We start from the raw sequence: 18,948 nt of genomic DNA on the forward strand, positions 1-18,948 counted from the left end.
CGTTTAAAGAATCAAAACTGTTTGGTGTTTGGTGAAACAATAGGTACCACTTTATAAAACAGGTGTTTTATTGTTTTATTTATTTTTATAATCAAAATTTATTAAACAGAATGACTTAAGATAAATTTTGAGTAATTTGAAGGGCAAAGCATAAAAGTTAAAGGTTATGAGAAAACAAAAAGATTGTGTGATGTCGTGCTTGCTCGTTTCGTTTCGTGATGTTTTACTTTGTAGAATAATATTATGTTTACAACATTAACATAAATTCAAATTTAGTCTTTAAAGGTCTGAGGTTGAAAAGTTATATTTTTCGGGAAGAGCAATTCCATTTTGAAAATGCTTTATTCTAAAATGAGAAAGTAATTATGGATATATTTATTCAACATATCTATTTATATCCTATTTTTTTAAAACACGAAAAATGTGAATTTTTTATTCGGTACGAATTAAATATTTATTCAACATATTTATTTTATATCCTATTTTTTAAAACACGAAAAATGTGAATTTTTTATTGGATACAAATTAAATAGTAAAATTCTTTTTCTTTTTTTTTGCAATTTTACAATAATTTTCTATTTAATTCTTTATTTTCCTTTTTATTTTGTTTAATAAACAATACCAACAGTATGCTTTTTGTGAAAATTTATAAAAAAATTATAAACATAAATACTTTCTGCTGATATAATGTATTTTTTAATAGTTTAGAAATGCTCACTTTTAATATGATCTTTAATGTTTTTTTAAAATCAAATATTTTCAATTTAAAAAAATATCTCGCGTTTTTAAAGTTTTTGTAATTGAATACATTGCATTTTTAAATTCCTAAATTGTTTCTTTTTATCGTTTTCTACATTTATTATATTTTTTCTTTTATATTCCCTTCGTTTTTTCATGTTTTTATCAAAATTGCATTTAAATTCCTAAAATATTTTTCATATTTTTAAGATTGATTACATTTAGTTTTTAAATTTATACATTTTAAAAATAATTTTGAACTTTCAAATTTCACAACTTCAAATTTTATATTATATTTTTTATTGTATACACTATATGCTCATATTAAATTTCTAATAAATTTGTAAAGTTTTTTATTGTTTACTGCTTATAGCTTTTATTTTTTGCGCTTTTAATATTCATTTTTTAATAATTTAATGGGCTGTGAATCTAGAATTTTTTCAGAAATGTGAGTTTTCTTTTAAATAAATAAATGTGTTCCTTAGTTCCATTTGTTTCTATTTCGTTTCGGCATCAATTAATATTTGCAAACATTTTAACAAAAGATAAAAAACAAACAAACTTAACTGCAGTTCAGAAGCAGCGTTCGATAATTATCTCATTTTCTTCTATACAAATTTGCCGAAGTGTTCATCGCCGAAGCTGCAACCATTTTCTTTATGAATAAATCACTAACGGACTTTATTGTGATCAATTATCGAATTTACTTTGCCTGAATTTCGTGGACTGCCTTAACGCATGACGAGAACTAAGCCCCCCATCAGCTATTTCATCCATTAAATTGATCGGAGGCGAAGAGGGTACTTCAACATATCCGCGAGATTTGTCCGGCACCGTTGTTCGATTAAGATATATGGGATGAATGTTTTATCCCATTCAAATGGGGATCGATCTACAATTTACACATTCTGTAGTATAGAATGACATTCATCCCATTTTTCAATCTCAAATACTACATCTCCCCTGCATTGTTATTCGGTGGGTGGATGTTGAAGAGAAGACAAAGGAATTTTATGCATTCGGTTAGTATATTTTGTGTTTGAAGGGTCAACTTCGTATATATACATGAAATGGTTTGTAGTGGTACATTCAATCCCTTTTGTATTGTTTAGGGTAGGAGAGAATAAATGATGATTATTGGGAATGGATCGATCTATAATTAACATTTTCATGGGGGGAAAATGAAAACGAAGGAATAATTGATGAGTTACTTTCAACCTACCATCCAAAGTCCTGATTTGCTGCCTTATCGTGGCGGAAAGTTATTTCTGGATGACATAGGCAAAATATGTTAGAAACGTATACTACTGGTAGGGTCACTCAAGATGCGAAGGTTATTCCATTTTGCCCCACTAAAGGGAACAAACATTGGTGTCAGAATTCTCTCTCTGGTGTCCCAGGTCTTCGCATCAATTGAGATCATTTTTAGAGGTTTTTAGATTTATGGAGACGGTCTAAGCTGGATTTTCTGGGGTTAGTAAAAAAAAACAACACTATTAACCTTACTTACGAATCTTCCTAGGCAAATTGTGCATTATTTTCAATCAGATTTTAATCAATAAACATTGAGATTTTTCAATTATAAACTTTTCTTGATTTCTCTCAAAATAAATCATTCAATTATCAATTTTTATCATGCAATTTTCAATCAATCAAATCAACAATTTTCATAAATCCGCTTAGAACAAACTTGGCATCTTTTTTATTTCTAAATTTTTTTAGTTCATTGTTTTATCAATGATTTTAATTTATACATTTATTCTTTTTCCCCCTTTTTATTTACTGTTACTCTCCTAAATTGATAAGGGACCTTATATCTCTACTTTCAAGGGTTTTGTTATAGTTGCCTCAGTTGCCGCTTTCTTTAGTGTTTTGCTCTTTGACAGATTCATATTGCTGAAAAAACACAATTTCTTTTTTAGTAATAGTTTTTTAGTTTCATTAGTAAATTTGGGAGACTTCTAGGAATTTCATTAATTAGATTAGATGTTTCTTGGTGACTTTAAACATTAACTTTTATTGTTTTGAGAAGGATAAAGTCATTGCTGACCTGTGGGGACAGCATTATCATCAAACGGTCTTGTATTATATAGAAGCAATTGTAACATGGTAGACATTATTAAAAATAGAAAGTTACACGAAAAAGAAGAAAATGAGAGTGGTTATATTTTGAGGACAGACATTTCTATTTACTTTTATAACAATGTTTTAACATTATCAGTTGCGGTGCACTCACTAATGGAAGGCAATCAGTGAATGCATCGCTACTAATAATGAAACGACTTCTGCTGCTTGAACGCCATCTGCTGTGAAAGTTTCTTCCCTAACAGTGCGATAATTTTGTTACTACGCAGGCGCATTTTAAGCTCATTAGAACTCAGTTCCTCCTATTTACATAATCAAAGTATGGGCAAATAACTTTAAAAAAGGATAATACTCTAAGGAAAAGAGCTGAAAATAGAAAAACATTGCGAATATCAGAGATCATAAATTGTAAATACTATATTTTCATTTTATATTAATTTAATGTTTATATGCATAAATTTATATCTTTTAGGGAACTTTAAATTCTTCCTTAACTTCTCTACCATACACTACATCTCCCGTGCATTTTCCCGTGTTGTGTTAATTGATGGGCGGGGGATAAAGCGGTAGCTAAAGAATTCCACGTATTCACGTAGTTAGTTTCGCAATTCCAGGGGGTTAGCATTCCATAAATGGAAGAAATACTTTGCGGTGGCCTTTAACATTTTTTTTTGTCGTTTTGTGTTGGTGAAGATCAATGTTGGCATTTCCGATTTCGGACAGTACATCGTGGGAGTCATTGTTCAAACGGAAGGGTTTATAAGGACCTTTTAGTTGCTCGCATTTGACGTTAAACTGACAGCCGCTGAGTTGGAAAATAGCTCCGTTTCGTGGTAAACCCCCTTTATTTTGATGAAATAAAAGATGGGTTGTTGAGATGTCTGCTGTCGTCTGTATCCGAGATGAAATTTTCGGAGATCTTTGTAAGAAACAGTTGGGTGTATTTTAGCTGAAAAGGATTGCGAGGAGCTTACGAAAAGATCAAAAAGTAATATTTTCGTCTATGACATGGCGCAGACTAAGATTTTGATCGGTAATTTTTATTTTATACAAGAATTATTGTTTGCTTCGGTATTTCATACTGATTTTGTTTATGGGGTTCTTATGATTGCTTTTTTTGTTTTATTAGATATACAATAAATTTTTAGATTGTTTCAATCGAATTTCAGTCGAACTTTTATGTTTAAAAAGAAAAAAGAATGTTATAAAGATTTTTAAAGAACTTTTTTCTGTAATAAAAGTAATCAAAGGGATATAGTTGTTTCATCATCGATCGAATAAAATAAAATAAAATAAATATATTGAATTCTAGAATTCTTAGACAACTTGCAACTTTCACTTGATTTTTAGGAATATAGTAGGCATTTTACCAAAACTGTATAAATATGACAATATAGTATTTCATTGATATTTTATCGGAATGTATATTCAAGAAGTGTCACTTTTCATATATGTAATGCAAGAGTCTCATTAACACAGCATCTGAAAACGGTGTCACATTTTAAAAGTGAAAATACAATATTAATATAAAAACAAATATTAATATGATAATGAATATACTAACAATAATGTTAAAATCATCATATAAATAAGAAAACTGTATTTTGAATTAAATAAATTTAAAGAAATACAAGGAATCACCTTGAATGTTTGAATCTTTCTGTTATTGAACATTTCTGAAGAACATCTGATGAAATATATGAATTTTATTAATTTAAATTATGCTTTTATTAATTTAAAGAGACATAATACTGTATACAATTATTCCTGATGTTATGTTTTTACATTTTAGAGTAAGAAAATAATCAATTCGTTTCTGTTGTTCATTATTAGTATGAATTCCTTATGCTCTTATCTTTATGAAAACATATTATTAAATAACTCTACTTTAGTAATGTAATATTTAAAATTAAGGAAGTAAAAATGTAATGCCGTAAAATTTGAATGATTTGAAGCTGAAGTAATTACATTAAAAATCGACTTATCTCAAAATTCGAATTAAGAAAAACAGGTTCGCAGGATAAGCGAGATACAGCAAGAGAAACAATAATTTTTATCTAAAAATGGCAACAGATATTTATTTTTAATGTTAAGTTTAAATAAATAATTCATAATTAATAATCAATCAGCGAAGAATTTTAAGGCATAAAGTAATAATAATTATAATTAAAAACATCTAAATAATTTTAGAAAGAATTATTAGGAATATGTAAGAATTTCAATAAGTGAATAACCTGCAAAATTGAATGCACTATTGTAAAATAAAACACCAAATTATATAATGCGAATTTTTCCTAAATAATTCTTACGAAAACGAAATTTTTTTAAAAAAAATTGTGATTTTTTTAATTGCTTTTTTGATTATACCCATTGCAGTAACTAGTGATGAGAGAATTAAATGTTTAAAATTTATTTGCTTAAATTTTCTGAGGATACAAGGTAAGATCGGATTTAAATAATGCAAAAAAATTAGAAATACAAATAATTTTTATTTTTAAGTTAACCAAAGTAAACCTGAATTACAAACAATATTCTAACATCATGCAAAAGAAATATACCAGAGAAAAATTCAAATAAAGAATGTTTGAATTATTCAGGCTACAATGAACATATTTTTAAAATATGCAGGTCTAACAATCAAAGCTTTCTTCTGAACTTTTTTTAAATTCATTAATTTTTTTCCCCATTTTCTGAAACAAACATAAATTATAATAATTTAATTTCTTAAACCGGTGATCGTTTTAATAAAAATAAATTTGCTACATCTAAGAAAAAGACTGCAGTAACAGATTTTTGTTTCGCTATTTACTAACCATCTTATCAAAGACAACAATAATTGCGAATCAACAATTGAATTACTCTATCTCAGACTAAATTTTAAAAATATTCTTTTCAAATACTTTACATGAACGAGACGTATCGATTTTTGAAATCCTCTGCAAGGAATACTTTCTAATAAGAAGGAATAAAATTGGGGAAACTGAGAGCTCACATAGTATCGTGTACATAGTCCTAGGAGACAAAAAGATTAAAAAAAAAACCATGAAGATTCTTTCGACTCTTTTGTTGTTTTTCATTGTTTGTATTCGTCCACTGATCTGATTAATACTTTTCCCTCCTACTTTATTAAATTACATTCTCAACATATTTTCTAAATCTTCTTTGATTTTGATCCCTTTGTCTTAAATGAAAGCATCACTTTTCAAAGTTTCTGACAGTCATTATAAATAAAGAATTCTAGTAAAAATAATTAGCATAAAGAAGACGAGTGAAAAACAACAATAAATAAATAAAAAAAATTTTTTAATAAGCTGTTCATTATGTTTGGTTATTAAGAGAATCTTCAATATAATCTTTTTTATTAGTTTTTGATTTTTTTAAATAAAAACATGCGACAGATTCTTGAATAAAACTTAAATCAGGTTGAAGATAAATGCTCTAGTTTTGAGTTTAATAAAAAAATATATGCATTATCGCTTATCATTTAGGATTATCTTGGAGCAGGAAAAAAAAAGCAATGTTACATTTCAAAAAATAATATTTATCATAATAAATATCCGAAAAAAGTGACATGCACTAAGGTTTTTTAAAGAAAATTTTCTTTTAAAGGGGTTTTAAAAATAGTTTAAATATTATATTGTTAATAAAAAGAAAAAAATAAGCAAATGATGTAATTAAAACTAAGAATTGAAATGGAATGAATATAAATGATGTGTTTCACATCAAGCATGTCTCTCTAAAAAAATTTAGAAATTATTTTTGTATCGTGAAATAGGAAAAATTACTTTATATCTATTTCACATTTTTAAGACAACCAGTAGTATATGTTAGAAAACATGCGTAGTTATGTTTATCACATGACTTCATTAACTATTAATACACCAATTGTGAGATATAGTTTATGAGAACTGATTCTTATTTTCATACTTTCATTTAATATTATCACCTATATATAATACAAGACATTAAAGAGTAATTAGTCCTTTTTTTCATGTATACAAAAAAAATTAGATGTTTTCTTAAAAAAGACGATTTTAGATGTGTTGAAGTGAATAGAATACTACCTCCATTTTTATGTTGTTTATCAATATGCAAAGTAAAATAAGATATATGCTTGCATGATGAGTGAATTCCAATCAATTAATTCAATCATGAATTGATCGGAAATTATCATTTGTAAAGGTTATTCGTTCTCAATAAATATTCGATTTTTGATAAAAAAGAGCAGTAAAATGATTATATTTTTTAAATTATCATTTAAAAAAACATCTGAACATTTATGAATATGCAAACCAAAAATAAAAATCCGAAACAAAGTTAACTTTTACTAACCCTCTAACTTATCTAACTTTTATTAACCTTCTTAATCTCTATTTAGATACCACTTTAGAAATAGGGCCAAATATTACAGTAACGAAGGGTATTACTGCTTATATCTAATACAATAATAGTATAATGCCATTCAAATTCTTGATAATTTAATAATTTTATTAAAATATAATTATTTAGCCATTTCGTAACGAATTATCATTAATATCAATCTGAAGGCGGCTCACAAAACTATACAGAATAATTAAATCAATATTATTATTTTTCCAATAGCAAGAAGGTTAAAATTAATTTAATAAAACGTTTATTATTCTAACTGAAATAGATTATCTAATTACAATTTATCTGAAAATAAAATTTTCCTTTTTTGGTGATTAAATATACAGTTCAAAGCCTTTATAGCGAGCTTTATAAAAGCTTTTAAAGCGAAAATTTCTAAATTAAATTTGATTTATGAATGTATTTTGTCTATGTTAAGTAATACAATCTACATTTGATTTAGCATTTCTATTATTTTCGCGAAAAAATGTGCATAAAAATAAACATAGAAAAAAGGCAAACTTCACAAAATATTTTACAAACTACCTTTTCATTTGTACCATTAAATCACAAATCAGAAGAAATAAAACATGATAGATGAAAACAAAATTGTTGAAACAGGCACTTATCCTCAAGAGAATTGTAAAGAGGATGATAAAAATATTCTGCATCATTAATCCTGCTGCCAGCAACCTATAAATACATTGATTTGCGCGTAATGATGCATGTGAAGCCTGTTCTCTACATTACAAATTACAAATAAAACATCATCAAAAATACATCATCCGTTGAATGTACTTTAACTCGATTTGAGAATCAATTGGTATATTTTATTTAGATATTGAATGGATAAAGATAAATGATTTTGGTTCAAATGCGCTTTTACATTTACAGCATTTTGCAATAAATCAAATTGAGTTCCGTAGTTGTGAGAATTTTTAGACAAGCTGGAATCGATTCTGAAGAGACAGTTTAACAAATATTAAAACAATGCTATTATATATGAAAATAAAGTTCTCAATGAATTTTAGTTCTTCCTGGTTTTGAAACATTATTATTACTTCTTGTGAAAATTATAATTTTATGAAAATTAAATTAAAAAAAACCCGCATTTTTTATTTGAAAAAAAAAAGGGGTTCGTTGGAGAATGAAATTGGTATCTGAGATATAATTTTTTAAAGAAAAAATTGGACATCTACCATATAGTCAGTTCGAATAGTTTTTGTTATATCATGCAATGCAGAATGGGATTATGTAATAGATACAATTTTTATAGATGCTTCATGAAATAAAATGCTGGATTTAATAAAAAATATCAGAATTACGATATTTGAAAAAAAAAATGTTTAGTAGAAAAGAATAAATTCTTATTTAGTCGAAATATTTTTCAGAGAAGTTTTTATTTATTTATTTTTTGCAAATAGGAGTTTGTGGTGTTGAGGAGTCAACAAATGTTAGCCAAAATTCAGCCAAAAAATAATATTAGGAGACATTTTGATAATTGATTAAAATGTTCATAGCAAACTGTGAGTTCAAAATCATGGATAAATTTTGAATTAAAAATTTTTTTTAATGGATTATGAATATTATTCTGATAAAAATAAAATTGATGTAATAATATGTGATTTTCTAAAAGTTCAGTTTATGAAGAAAATCCCCCCCCCCCTCAAAAAAAAAAACACTAAAATTTCTCACTCTACTTAAATAATATTACCTTTTTAGCAAAGAATAAAAATAAACTATCTTTTAGATTACACATTTTGTTTCGCAATTCCATTTTCTTTTTTTAATAAAAACTTTCGTAAAAAGAATGACTAATCAGCAAAAAGTTTTTGTTTTAAATAAAAATTGAGCATCAATGTTAATTAAAACAAAATTTCATTAATTTATATATTATTAATATTTATCAAAAAACTACTTGCACAGTTTTTCTAAGATACATAATATTAAAAAGGTTTTGCACTTATTTTATAAAATTGATATCACTCATTCTCAAACAGATATTTAAATAAAATTAAAATATGTTGAAACAGAAAAACTAACGATGACGAAATATCTTGGCAAATTCATTATTTAAGATATTTTGAACAAAAATTATTATTTTCCTGATAATGAGAATTGCATATATATATATTCTGTTTCGAATTATATTACAAATGGGTTATAAACTGAAAGAAATAAATAATTAGTTTTTAAAAAGAATTTTTCCAATTCATATATTACAATATAATTAGTATGTTTTTGTGAGAAATTTTTTATATTCTTATACTTTTTTGAAAAAAAAAAAATTCTTCTTAAATACCCTCCACTTATTAAAATATTATTGCTTGGTAATAATTTATGTATTTCTATATAAATAACATAGATAAAACGAGATAAAATTTTATTTTTACTTAAAGCGCATAAAAATGAAATCTGATATTTAATATTCATTGATTAGAATTTTATGTTTCAATTCAACATTCAGCTTAGAAGATTCTGGCATAAAAAATCTAAATGTACAATTGCTTTAAGTCAGCACAGTGATTTATGAAACTGCTTGGATTTAATTAAAATAAATAAAATAATAAATTACTAATATGTTAACAATCTGCTTTGGCAGTTACTAGTTAAAAATAACAATATATATATATATATATATGAACTGTGATTATAGCACTTCATTAGATCTTTATTAAAACAAGGTAAACGGATCTGTACATTTTATGAATTTATTATGACATTATTTACAGTTTTGATATAGAGTAGAGATTATTTATGACAGCAGTGAACAGCAAAGGACGCATTAATAAATCAAATCCATAATTAATAAACTTGAAATTATAGATGCATATTTTAATGAAATATAGATGAATTAAAATTATTAAAATGGATCATAAATACATTTATAATTGATATATACATTATTTGTTTTGCCTTTCGCATTATAATTTGTAATAATTCTGTGGGAAATTTTAAAAGAGAAATAGTGATAAAAATCATAGATTAAATCAAACTGCTATTAGCTTTTAGTGTCATTAGTTTCTTTTTGAGATGGATTAAATATTCATTTATTTTAAATGATTCGAAATATAATTGTCTACACTTTTGCCAATTACTAAATAGTTATTTTCGCATATATTTAATATTTTATTTAAAGAACTCTTAAAGCATCATAAGTGAAATCCCTTTTTTTTTGTTCTTTCGAACGATTTCTAAACGAAATATTAATGAGCATAAAGCAGAAAGTTTGACGATTTTTTATTATTCCAATTTAAAATATTTTTAATTTTTCTTTCTGTAAAGCACGAACATGCCTTTCTGAATTCTTAACTTTAATTCATGTCAGACGTCGATTACAGACAGTTTTATTATTTTCTTCTGCAGATTTATATTATCTGCTAGTGAAACTGTTTCATACAAAAAAGAAGAAAAAATGTTCCTTCATGTTTTATTCAAAATCTGATTCAACTCGAAATTGCATTCTAATTTCGAAACTTTCTTTTTGATAGAAATTTAAATAAAAATTTTAATTGTCTTTGGGAGATAAACGATTCTTTAGATAATAAAAATACAATGACAGCAGTAACATGTTTATGCCTACGATTTTTTAGCATAAAAAAGGCAATGGAAGAAACCATACATATATTAACTTTAAGTCAATCAAAGACCGATCAAAATACGTGTATTTAATAAAATTAATGTACTCACTTTTAAGCTCTGTTTTCGTTTGAATTTTTTCATAAATGTAACTTCTTCTAATGCCTTTTTTGTCTAATATCCTGAAAACTTGTATTATATGCGAGTACCTCAACAGCAAATGTTTCCTCGCGAAGTTATTTTCTGAAAGAAATTACAATTATTTAGAGTTTGTATTGGAATCGGATTGACAAATTAGTAGGTTTATTTGAAAACAATTAAGTATCTGCATAGCTTACATATAAGAAATTACAACTTTTTGAGCAAAAAAATCATATAAAATTAATTCTTCTTTGTTACGAACTTTAAAAAATGTTGACATTTGATGATGCAATATCTAAAACTGATATATTTTAGCTCGTTTCTGGTAACTTTTGTAGTTTGGTTCTATTTTAAATGACATTATTTAGCATGCGAATAAAAAATAATTTGTTGAAGCTTTTTTTTAATATTTTCCTTTCATTCTTCTTATCTTTTAAAAGCAACAAAATGCACAATAAAAAATCTATATCCATCGATTGATTTCATCCACTTAGAAAAAAAATTATCATAATTCAATAAAAAAAAATTCTACAAGTACTATTCATTTCCAAATTCCTTGCCTAGTATTTTTTGGACAACTTTACTCTGCAGAGAGGTTTTACGTAGTGAGTAAGATACGAAATTTTCGAGATTTTTTAACATGCTTATTTTTCTTTTCCCTAGTCTTTCCATTGTTTATTTTCATTTTGACTTTTAATATATTATTTTAATTTGAAACTGTGTGATGTTTCTTTATATTGCTTAGTAAAAAATAAACATTACTTCCCCTATCATTCATATCATCTCTATTTTGGTGAAATCTAAACCGAATGGCATATGTGCAAAAGCACAGAGGTTTTTTGTTTTTGAAAACAGGCAGTAAGTTTTCGAAGATTACTACTTGAAAATCAAAAGTGGGCTTACAGTTTGTGTTAATTGTATTAAGATTAAGCTGGGGATTTTTATAAGTTGCTTCATCCCAATGTTAGCAATAAATGCCATCAGGAAACACTTTCGGTGTTGAAACTACGGAAGGAATAGATGATAAGCTGACTAACCATAGAATTAGATAAAAAAATAACATTAATTCCTCTTTAATTATTGAAATTTTAAGTACTTATAAATTTAGTATCTTCAAGTCGTTAAACACTATAAAAATAAAGAAACACTTGGAAAAAAACTATGAAAAAATTGCCGCAGTGTTTCGACTTGCAAGAAATATGTGAAATTTACTTGATAAATATGCGATGATATATGAATTTACTAGTGTGTTCGGGACAATAGCAACCAGTAAGGGCTGAAGCCTTTCCAAACTCAAGGAAGGAATCATAGCATTCATTGACTACTCCTTTTTTACGAAGGGTTAGAGAAATAATGATGTAATTGGAGGGGAAACGTTAAACTTGGGAAACTATTTAAATATGCAAAAATTCTATCAAAATCCCAGACAATAAGCAATAAGTGTAGAAAACATGGAAAAACGTTAAAGACGGCAACGTAAATGCGAGATAATACTATATAAAATTATGGAAAGGATAAAGATCTACTTCATTGTCAGAAAATTGTTTATATTTTTCAGCCACTGCAGAGTAACAGAATATAAGAGTTTTGTTTGATTATAAGATATTATTTTTTGGTAAAGAGTTATTAAGTCGTTTCCTTTTGTGAATTATTAATGCAACCAGCTTGCGTTCTAAAAAACATAATAAATGAAAAGTGGCTTTAGTTAATAAAAATTTAATTCAATATTTTTAAAAGAGCAGGTCTGTAGTTAAAAATATTTGGATATTATAATTAATTCTTGCTATTCTACAGACAATGTATGATGTACATTGCTATTAATATCATGTATAATATTTAAAAATATTGCGTGACTAAGTGTTGAGCTTTATGAATAGTATTTAAAATTCACATCATATCTTAAGAAATGTTTAACAGACATTCACTCAATCAAATCAAAAGAATCTAGAATAAAATTATAAGGACACATAAGCAGCACCTTCTGCGTCTACTAACAGGAAATCTGTCTAGCATAGTTCATTTCCTATCGCGCTTATGAAATGAGAATATCTTTCAAACAGGAATAAGGCATGCACACGTGGCTTAAGGCTTCAAACATAGAACCTTATGAATAAAGATGCAGGAGACATTCAGTGATTGCTAATTTATGTTGCCAGACAATATCAACTCGCTGTGTAATTGTGAACAGTCGAGAGTTAGGAGGTTTCTTCACGGCATTATCTGTCTGAACCGTTCGTGATCTTGTTCTAGTTTCGTAATATCTTTGGTAAACTTCTGTAGAAAAGACGATATTCTGTAATCGGGGAGTTTAGAAGCGGAAGAAATGTGAGTGGAATTTTATTAAAGATTGGAAGATTTGAGTATTTTAATTCAATTTTCTAGGGTTTCGGATAAATTAATATTTATGAGAAATTTAAAAAAAAATATTTTGTCTAATTTCAGTGTTTTAAATGAACTATATTTTAAAAGTTTTATTTTTTTACTGTGTATAAATGATTTGGTACTTGAAAATATTATATATTTTTTTGTAATTCTATTTTCTTTTAATTTGTTTAAGTTTAATTAAGGCAGATATATTGACACTCACAGGATTATATAAATAAAGAAGAAGAGAGGAGGAAAAAAGAAAGAAAAAGTTTTCCCAATTGCAAGGACATTTAACTGGATTTATAAAAAAATAAGCAGATTTTAAACGGGGGAAACTTCACGGACACTGCATAAAGTTTAATTTAGCTATAGTTTTATAACTTCTCTAGCTAATTTAATTTAATTTAGTTTAATTTCAGTCAGAAATTATTTTTCATTTTCTTTGTACTTAGATAATATTTTGGATGACTCATTGATCGCTAGATGGCGTTATAAAATACTGCTATCTCAATGAGTAGTTGATAGTCAATTCTTGGAGAAACAGAAATGCAACAGAAAAAAACATATAATATTTTTTATTTAAAATATTAGTTGATATATTTATTGATATATTAAAATATTTAATTTGATCTCAGTAAAGAAAGGAACCTATTTTATGGGTAGTAGGTGAAATCAATCTTAAATTCTTATTGGAATCACATCGCGGTTTTAAAACAATCTTATTTATGATATAAAATAAATCTTATTTACTACAGAAATTATGATATAAACTATTCAAAAACAATAATTCCTGTGTGTCCTTAAAAATTTCTGGAATGACTTAATCGATTATGACTTAAAAATGACATATTCGAATTATCTCTAACTTCTTTCTCAAAAGGAACTTTAAGAATACAATAACTTAAAAAGATGTCTTAAAATAAAAAATTCAGAAAGAGTAATCTTTATTCCTATTTAAAAATAAATAACCAATTTTGGCTTTATTTGTGCCAGTAAAAATCAGCTGGAACTGTCTGTTTGAAATTTACTCAAAAGTACCACGAGGCAAAATAGTAATAACCACCATCACAGTCTTTTGGGAGTAAATATCTCTTTAAAATGCGGCTAGAGATGCAGGTAATGTGAAAATCGTGGAGACGAATAAGAATGAAGGCTAGACGTACTTATTTATTCATATAAAGTGAATATTCACTTCTTAACCATATAAATTTTATATTACCAGTCTAAAAATTCAAAAAGAGTCTTAAGACTGAAAATTCTTTTTAATGTGTATGAATAAAAAAAATATATGTCTTATTATATTGAAATCTACAATTGCATTTAGAGTAAAAACCTAAAAACTGCAGCTATCGGTTTATGCAAAAATAATGACGAAAGATTTGTGCAGTTTTTGCTATGTAAAGTAATTTCTACCAACAAAATTTATTTGATAGTATATGAAAAAAAAGGAAGATTTATAAGTTCTTTGGGTGTTTAGTCAAATTACTCCCATGAAAAGTTTTTAATGTATTTTAAAAAGTCTATTTTCATATGGGTGTGAAGATTTAAGAGATTTAGATTTGTATTTTATACAAATTTATATATTTATGCATTTTTTATAATTATATATTTATTAACTAAATTTATAAGATGTTTATTTATTGCAAATGCATGTAGTGACATCATCGATTTCACTCAGATGTGCTACCTATTTATAAATATGCTTAAGGAATATACTTATATGGACAGGCAAGATATAAAATCCACATTATAATATGAGGAAGATGTCTATTATTCACTAATTTGTATTACTTAAATTAATAAATTGAGCAAGAACCTTCAGTTCAGTTATATTAGCGTCCCGTTTAAAGCAACACTAGGGCTTTTTTGGGACGGACCTCTTAATTTTGAACCTCGGTCAGATGACGAAGACGACACCTGAGCTGGCAACCTTCAAAAATAATACTGAATAATTTTGGCGATATTTTGATGAATTTTGGAAGTAAAAGAGGAAAATAAAATTTTCTAAAATATCTTAGAATTTTACTCGGAAACACGATTTAATTTCCAAATTCACGCATGTCCATTTGAACGCATGTCCATTTGAAAATAAAAATACACAAATTAAAATTTGTAAACTCAAGCCTTTTCATCTTAAAAAAAAAACATGTATATCAAATTTTTCTAAAAATACAATTTTCTAAAAATTATGATAAGAGATGTTTGTTCATTAAATAACTCAAGATATAACGTTCAGTCAAGAGATATTCAAGAAAAGACTCTATGTCAGTGATCAGAATGTTAAATATTCACTAGAATTCTATTTAAACAAAATAATTTTATCCATCGATATTATTACCTGATATTTTAGCAAAACATAACATGAAAGGAAACCACCAATCAATTTTGGAATTATATGCATTTCTACAAATAATGATAATTTCTATGAATAGTGAAAGAATATTTCCAAAAATTCTTTTTAAAAATATTTTTTGTCAGTGGTCACATTTGTTTGGAATAAATATTTTCCAAGGATAGCTTATTGTAAAAATTAAAAGAAAGTTATTATCAAACTGTTTTTCGTCAAATCATGCCATAAAATGAAACCTTCAAAAAACATTAAAATAATTTCCTACATTACATTTCTTACATTAATATGAATTATTCATTTTTTATATAGCTCTTTATAACTGATTTCATATTTTGTTAGAGCTCATAATTTCGTAAGTATGCAAATTCATGTTCAAATTGAAAGTAAGGTTTTTTTTTCAGTTCATGTCATCAACTGGTATGGGATCAAAACATAGTTTAGTATGAAACTTTCAAGAAATGCAAGTTTCGTTTTCTTTTACATAACAGAAAGAGAAGAAAAATTCGCGATCAAACGCAATCAAAGGAAAAATGCTATGAAGAAAGTAATCTGAAATTCAGGTTGAGAACTTCTCTCTTTACCTAATCTTTTTGAAATATTTGAAAGTATAAAAAATAAATAAATTGGAAATTTTTAACCCGATTACAAAGAGTAGAATCATCACTCTCTATGTTATTTCAAAGAAACTGTATACTAAGGTTAATTTAAAATTTTGCGAAACGCTTGAAACTTTTTCTTTTAGATATAAAATCTCGGTTGAAATTTGAAATAGAGGGAATTCTTGATAGAAAAGGAAAAAAATTTCTTATTTTAGTCAACGTTATAAAATGAAAAGAATTTCATTTCGCACTATTTTCTTCTACGTATCACCGACACTTTTCTCATCTACATATAAGAATGTGTAGGTGAATACTTAGTATACGTTTCTGATAAACAGTTTGGTTATACATCGGTTTTATACCCCTTACTAAAGACAGCGTTGTTTCTTAGGTTTTATTTTTTAAATCAGAATAGACAAAGCCCGACTGGGAGTAAAAGAGTTTAACAAACTGTCTTGATTATGTAGTTAAAAATATTTAAATAATTTTAGGAAAATTTTGCGGGGAAATATTACGGAATGCGTCAGAAAATATTTTTATGAATATTTCTATACTGTTTTATTTTTATTTGATTTATATTCTAAATTTATTATTTTCTTTTTAATAGTCGGCATCGAAAGTTATTCACATTTCAAAGTTGATAAGTTCCTGTTGCATATGTCACTATTATAATTTCACTCAACTTTGCCTGCGAGCTATTTTAACCGACATAAGAGAATATTAGAGGAATAGCAGCTTTTACAGAAACGGACGATGAACTGAAATGGGGAGAAATGGCGTTCAGAATAATCAAATAAGCAATTGCTAAAATAATTATAAATAATATATATTTTTTACTTTATTAATGCTAATAATAATTTTTATTTTTGCGGAATAATTAAAAAAATTATTTTCTACGTTGTGAGAGCAGTTAATCTTTAAGAAAACTAATAATTATATTTGGCATTCTTAAGGAAAAATAAAAATAACTCATACTTTTTAATTTTTATTTTGACGAATCGCTTGGCATTCCACTTATTTAATTTGAAATGAAAAAGATAATTTTTTTTTCATTAATTTTTATATACTTTTATTTTGATCCCATACAGGTAGTACTAACTAAAAGTGAATTGAGAAAAACTGATTTAAAGATTGCTTAATAATAGCAGTCTTGAATTTTAAATTAAAATTAAAAATGTCGAGAGTACATAAAATAAGAAAATCTACTTTTTTAGTAAATTAATAAAACCGCGTTTTTAAGAAACTGCTTTTAATGATTTAAATATTTTGTTTGATTTATTTTTATATTGTTCTCTAATTTAATTTCTTGCTGTTTGGTTATTAAGTTCAATCATCTGTTAACAATTAAGGACATATCTTCAAAAAATTATTTTATTATTAATTTAGTCCCAAACAAATCCTCTTCAAGACCAATTTTTTAAATTAACTTCTTGACTTACTTACCTATAGACGTTACATATATTTTTTTATTTCATAAGAAAGCCTTTTCTTTTTTTAAGTCTAAATCATATAAAATTTCAAATGCCAGTTTAAATATCTATAATAAAAAAAAATATTTAGATGAAAAAGAATGCAAGCGGGTTCGCCTTTTAAATTTCCATGTAAGCAAAAAATGATCTTCACATTATATCTTACTTTGATACTAAATGAGTTTCTTTTGAAAAAATCCAAGCGAAGTAATTAAAAAAGGTTTATTTTGGATGTAAACGCTATGCTCAATATATCCGGAAACATTGCGTTTTTTCATTTGTATCTTGAGTCACCACCTGAGTAGCAGATTTTAAAGAGAAAGAAGTGTAGAAACACACCCTATAGCAAAAATAGCTTACATTTGAATTTATTAAGAGTAAAACATGTATATTTCACCTTTAGGAATAAATAATGAATCGCCAAATCTCTGTTAGACTCATGTTTGATTTTTCTAGTTTTTAAAGATATGAGACCAGTGATACAAGACTCATGTTTGATTTTTCTAGTTTTTAAAGATATGAGACCAGTGATACAAGACTCATGTTTGATTTTTCTAGTTTTTAAAGATATGAGACCAGTGATACATTCAAATTAGCAACCTGCTGACAGTCTATAGTGGTAATTCGGTAAGTTTTATTTTTTTAGTGTATATTTAGATTTTTTTAATGATATTCTTTGTTGCTCTAATTCTTTTTAATGCTGCTTTCAGGAACGAATGCTTTTACAATTTATTTTGTTTTTCGGATTTAATTTTCAAAATTACTTTCTATTTTTTTTAGACTTGCAAACGAGGAATTAAAAAAATCATTAATATTTGTTTCCTATTATTTAATCTTTAATATATTTAACGGTTAATTAATTGTTAAGAAATCGTTTCTGCCAACTAATTCCCGAAATTCAGAACCTGTTGGAGCACTTTTATATCGTATATAATCTTTATTAAAATGAATTTATTATTTGATAATTAATATTTTAAAATTTTGTACTATCATAGAGGAACACACAGCCGCACAAAATTTTAGAACTCTAGCACGATAGGAAATGAATGAAAAATCACTTCCAAAATAACATCTCTACAAACATGAAAGAAATCAAGTTAAAGAAAAACTTGCAAAAAGTTTCATAATTCTTACATTAGCTAAAAATTAAAGTTAAAAAACTTTAAATTATAAATTTAACATAAATAACTCAGAACAATTCAGTCACTTAGCTACACTTAAGAATTAGTTTCACTACAGTTCCATTTATTGT

General features: G+C 26.1%; 1 protein-coding gene across 3 annotated transcripts in view; it reads right to left on the reverse strand.

Annotated features, from left to right (window-relative positions):
- Positions 1-18,948, reverse strand: part of LOC129958968 (IDLSRF-like peptide) — a 109,880-nt gene that overhangs the window by 59,099 nt on the left and 31,833 nt on the right. The window contains exon 2 of one of the 3 annotated variants that reach the window (XM_056071724.1): positions 10,882-11,013. The exons of the other annotated variants lie outside the window; for them this stretch is intronic. Within the exon in view, the coding sequence (XP_055927699.1) occupies positions 10,882-11,013 (132 nt within the window). The remainder of the gene's footprint in view (positions 1-10,881; positions 11,014-18,948) is intronic. 3 annotated transcript variants of the gene reach the window in all.

This window comes from Argiope bruennichi, chromosome X1 (assembly GCF_947563725.1).
Source record: "Argiope bruennichi chromosome X1, qqArgBrue1.1, whole genome shotgun sequence".
NCBI lineage: Eukaryota > Metazoa > Arthropoda > Arachnida > Araneae > Araneidae > Argiope > Argiope bruennichi.